This window comes from Portunus trituberculatus, chromosome 36 (genome assembly GCF_017591435.1).
Source record: "Portunus trituberculatus isolate SZX2019 chromosome 36, ASM1759143v1, whole genome shotgun sequence".
NCBI lineage: Eukaryota > Metazoa > Arthropoda > Malacostraca > Decapoda > Portunidae > Portunus > Portunus trituberculatus.
Window position 1 is genome coordinate 9,507,422 of NC_059290.1, and position 5,000 is coordinate 9,512,421.

Below are 5,000 nucleotides of genomic sequence, written 5' to 3' on the forward strand. Positions count from 1 at the left end.
CTCAGACCCACATCCCGCTCCTGGCCGGAGGACGTGGGTGGTTGTGTGTGTGTGTGTGTGTGTGTGTGTGTGTTCGTTATCAAGGAGGAGCCCGCCCACCTGATCCAACCCAACACTCGCTCCCAACCGAAGGGTGGGTTTGTGGTAGGGTGGGTGGTTGTGGTTATAGTGTGTGTGTGTGTGTGTGTGTGTGTGTGTGTGTGTGTGTGTGTGTGTGTGTGTGTGTGTGTGTGTGTGTGTGTGTGTAATAATAATAATAGTAATAAAGGGTTTATTGAGACAAGCAGCTCTGTAGCTGAAAATAAACATTTTACAGGAGAAATATCTTAATATTACATGCTTAAAATTAATCACAAATTTAGTCAGTGTCCACGAGTTAGTTATTTTGATTATTTTGGGCACTGCACTGTTTTTGTATGTGTGTATCCGGGCCGGGCACGTATGGGGAGCGGCTTCTGGTGGCAGACACTGTGGCAGGGAAGGGGAGCTGCCGGAGGGAGTAGGCTCCTGTGGCGCCAGTGGAGAAGCTTTGTGGCGAGCTGGTGGAGGTGGTGTTGGTAGCGAGTCTGAAGGGTGGTGAGGTGTAGGGTGTGGAGGGCCTCCTGGTAGATAGTGTAGTCGTGTGTATGTGTGTGTGTTTTCCTAAGATTAAGCTTTGTGTATTGTATCTAGTCTTCCCCAGGAATGCCCTGGTTAGCGCACCGTGGCGGCGATCCAGGAGCCTCGTGCTACTTGTGGTGGTGGCGTGGCTGGCTGGCTGGCTGTGGCGGGCGTGCACGTGCTATCATATGGTACGTGAATGATTGAGTTTAGAACGGTTAGTGAAATGATGTTGTAATAAAGTCCTCTAGATAGGGCAGGAACAACACAGTAAGGTTTGTTGGCTTATATTCCAGAGCGTGTATATACAGTGGTGGCTCGGTCTTGACTGCCTCGAAAACGTATCCACTCCACCTTAACAGTGCGTAATAACCCTGCGGCACCTAGTAACAACCATGTAACTGGTGCTCGCAAATACCCCACAATAAGTATCATTCAACTGTATAACATCCCTTCACCTTAGTTAAAGTTATCCATAGTTACATCAAAACCCTAATTAACAATTTTATTAAGTATACCCATATCTATTAGGCTTAACAGAAATTCTCGACGAGCGTCGTAACAGCGGTCTTGGTAACTGGTCCTCCTGGGCAAGCCTTGGTGGCTCATGTTGGCGACTGGATTGTGAAGACTGTTCGGTAGCCGATGGAGAGTTATCCACAGCGGGCTCAGTAACACCCCGGGTTGTTTCTTTATCTGAATCTCCGGGTTCCCTTGATTCTCCAGTTCGTTGTCGGACAGAAGTCTCAGATGGAGTCTGTTCAGGCAGCGACGAAGTGTGTTCTGTCGGAGATAAAGAAGTGTCCGTGTCTGAAGGAGTCTGTGGCGGCAACCAATTCCTTACGACGGCCGATCCTTCGGAAGTTCTACGTCGAATATGGTCAGTGTGTCTTCGGAATTCTCTCCCATCGTCCAGTCTCACATTACACGAGCAACCAGCACATCCCACCACTACTGCGGGCATCCATTTCGCTCCTCCTGTTGTCTTTGGCATCGCAAACACATAGACCAGATCACCCTCAACAAACGACTTCGAGCAGGCGTGCCGATCGTATTGTTCCTTTTGTCTCCACTGGTAACGCTCCACCCTCTCTCTCCGGTAGTCCTTCCTCAGATGATCCAACGGCGTTGTCATTGGGCGACCAAACATCAATTCTGCCGGGCTTACCCCGGTCACGCTGTGAGGGCTAGACCTGTAATTGAAGAGGAAGCGTGAGACTCTTGTATCCAGACTGCCCCCTTCTTGCTTCCTCAAGCCCTGTTTGAAGGTTTGTACAGCCCGCTCCACCAGACCGTTACTTTTCGGAGACCACGGAGGGGATGTGATGTGCTTGATGCCATTAGCGTTGCAGAAACCTTGGAACTCGGGGCAAACAAAGCAACTTGCGTTATCACTAACTACTGTATCGGGGATACCAAAACTAGAGAATGATTTTCTAAGCTTCTCAATCGTTATGTTTGCAGAAGAGGAAGAGGTTTTGTGTACCTCCAGCCACTTACTGTGCGCATCCACTAAAAGCAGCCACAACTGTCCTTCCACAGGCCCACAGTAGTCTAAATGCAGGCGACTCCAAGGACGTTGGGGCCAACCCCAAGGCCGAAGGTCACTAGGTGGATCCTTTGGTCTCTGCTCCTGGCAAACTCTGCAGTTCCCGACCATACTCTCCACGGCATGATCCAGCCCCGGCCACCAAAAATAAGCCCTGGCTCTGCTTTTCATCTTCGATGCTCCAAAATGTCCTTCATGTAGCTCCTTTAAGACGTCATCTCTGCCCTGCGGAGGAATTACTATCCTGCTTCCCCAAAACAAACATCCATCTTGCACACTTAACTCACACTCCCTGTTCTTGTAGGTAGCGATGTCAGGTGGATAGCCAGAAAGATCCCGAGGCCAACCGTCACGCACAAACCTCAGCACAGAAGACAGCACAGGATCTCGATGAGTCCACTCCCGGACCTGAACTTGAGAAACAGGTCCCGAAGCCATCAGTTCCATCATGTGCAGCATCTCAGCAGGAATTGGCACCGTTCGGGGCATAGCTGCAAGTGGTAAACGACTCAGTGCATCACAATGGCTATGTAATCTGGCGGGAGAGTACAACAGTTTGTATTTGTAAGCAGCCATCAACAGAGCCCAACGAAGCACTCTAGGAGAGGCCACCGACGGAATAAGTTTCTCTTCACCAAAAAGTCCAAGCAAGGGCTTGTGGTCAGTTTTAATAGTGAATGGTCGGCCATACAGATAGTAATGGAACTTCTTAACTCCAGTAACAATACTCAGGCCTTCCCGGTCTGTCTGGGAATAGCGCCGTTCCGCTTCGTGTAGAGTCCGGGAATAAAATGCAACAGGTCGTTCTAGTCCTTTCTCGTCAACCTGGGAAAGAACACAGCCAACACCATAAGGGCTGGCATCACAGGCTAGTACAGTATCCAATTTGACATTAAAATGTGCCAGACAAGGAGGAGACAGTATTACTTCCTTTGCCTTTAAGAAAGCCTCCTCCTGCTCTTTACCCCAGACCCAAGGCTGTCTATCCCGAAGGAGAAGGTACAAAGGTGAGAGAATGGTTGCAATATTATCCAAAAACTTACTGTAATAGTTTAAAAGGCCCAGCCAAGCCCTCAGGGACTTCTTATCCTCAGGTGGCGGAGCATCCAATATCGCCTTGGTCTTCTCATCAGTTGGTTCTATACCACGCTCACTTATGTTGTGTCCCAAATAAGTAACTTGAGACAGTCGAAGTTGGCATTTCTTCTTATTTAGGCGCAGACCAGCATGGCACATCCGTCGAAGAACCTCTTTCAGTAAAGTATCGTGCTCTTCTTGATTTTTACCTCCCACCACCACGTCATCCAGGAACACTGTTACCTGAGGCAATCCAGCAAGCAAGGTTGACAATATTTTTTGGAAGATAGCTACTGCAGAATGGATACCAAAAGCTAATCTTTTATACCTTTTCAGACCTCTGGGAGTATTAACAACGACATACTTCTGGGATTCTTTGTCTAATTCTATCTGGTTGTAAGCATGGCTCATGTCTAATTTACTAAAGACACAACATCCCGAGAGTGAAGCGAATAATTCTTCCACTCGAGGAAGCGGATACTGTTCCAACGCAGCAGCCTTGTTTACGGTCAGTTTGAAATCACCACATAATCGCACGTCCCCTGAGGGCTTAGGGACAACAACAAGAGGGGCTGCCCACTCACTAAACTTCACAGATTCTATAACACCCTCGTTTTCCAACCGAGTTAGTTCCTTGTCCACTTTGTCTTGGAGTGAGAGCGGTATCGGACGAGCCTTGAAGAAGCGTGGCCTTACATCCTTGTCGATGAATAAATGGGCCTTCCCACCAATGAAGCATCCAAGTTCTTCATTAAACACATTACTGTAGTCCTCGCCTTTCTCAGTAATTTGTAGAGTTTCACCACACAACAAGGCGGTCCAATTCATCTTGGTTTCCTTCAGCCAATTTCGACCAATTAAGCCTTTTCCATGGCCTCTAACGATAACTAGCGGTAATTTCCTAGTCACCTTACCCTGGCAAGCGACGTCCACATCAGCCACTCCGAGTACCTTGATCTTCTCTCCTGTGTAGGTTCGAAACACACGATCCGAAACTCCAAGAGGAAAATGCTGGCCACAAAGTTCACGGAAGAGTGTTTCGCCCATAACAGAACATGAAGCTCCAGTGTCAACCTCCATGTGAGTGTCCCGTCCCTGAAGCTTCACGGCCAATAGTAGAGGTGGGTGAAACTCCGACCCAGCACCAGCCTGAGTGACGTTAAACAAGCTGTACACCTCATCTGTTTCACCATCAGTTCCAGCGTCATGGGAAGGCTCGGCCACCGCGGTTGTTCCAGAACCCTCTACAACAGACACTGTACCGGCCTTATGTGCCGCTCTAGTATGACCCACTTTGTTACATTCGAAGCACCGCCGAAGTTTAAATGGACAATTTACGTTGCTGTGTCTGTCACTTAGGCATCTGAAGCACTTCGAGAACTGTTTCGGCCGGTCACTGTAATGTTTCACTCTATTCCTCGGTCGAGGCGTTTCGCTTTGCCCCACCCAGCTCACCGCTGGTGGCTGCTCAGTAGTCAGAAGTGGCGCACTAAACTGCTTCAGTTCATGAGTATTACACGCAGCAGTTTCCAAGGCCACCGCAAGATTCACTGCCTTGTCGAGAGTCAAGTCTGCCTCAGCCAGTAATCTGCTCTGAATGGCTTCATCATCCACACCACACACGAGACGGTCACGAATCATTTCGTTTAACATGGCACCGTACTGACAGTTGCCAGATAACATTCGAAGCCTTGCAACATAATCCCTCACTGACTCCGTCCCAGATTTTCTACAACTGTTGAACCGGAAACGCGCCACAATACTAGAAGGCTTC

At 48.8% G+C, this 5,000-nt stretch overlaps 1 protein-coding gene across 1 annotated transcript in view; it reads right to left on the reverse strand.

The window, feature by feature from the left end:
- Positions 1 to 1,630: 1,630 nt before the first annotated feature.
- LOC123513424 (uncharacterized protein K02A2.6-like) overlaps positions 1,631 to 5,000 on the reverse strand; it is a 3,862-nt gene continuing 492 nt past the window's right edge. Inside the window, exons 1-2 of the mRNA XM_045270592.1 lie at positions 2,101 to 5,000; positions 1,631 to 1,793 (exon numbers count right to left, since the gene is read on the reverse strand). The exon at positions 2,101 to 5,000 is cut by the window's right edge and continues 492 nt beyond it. Coding sequence (XP_045126527.1) covers positions 1,774 to 1,793; positions 2,101 to 5,000 — 2,920 coding nt within the window. The 3' untranslated portion in view covers positions 1,631 to 1,773. The remainder of the gene's footprint in view (positions 1,794 to 2,100) is intronic.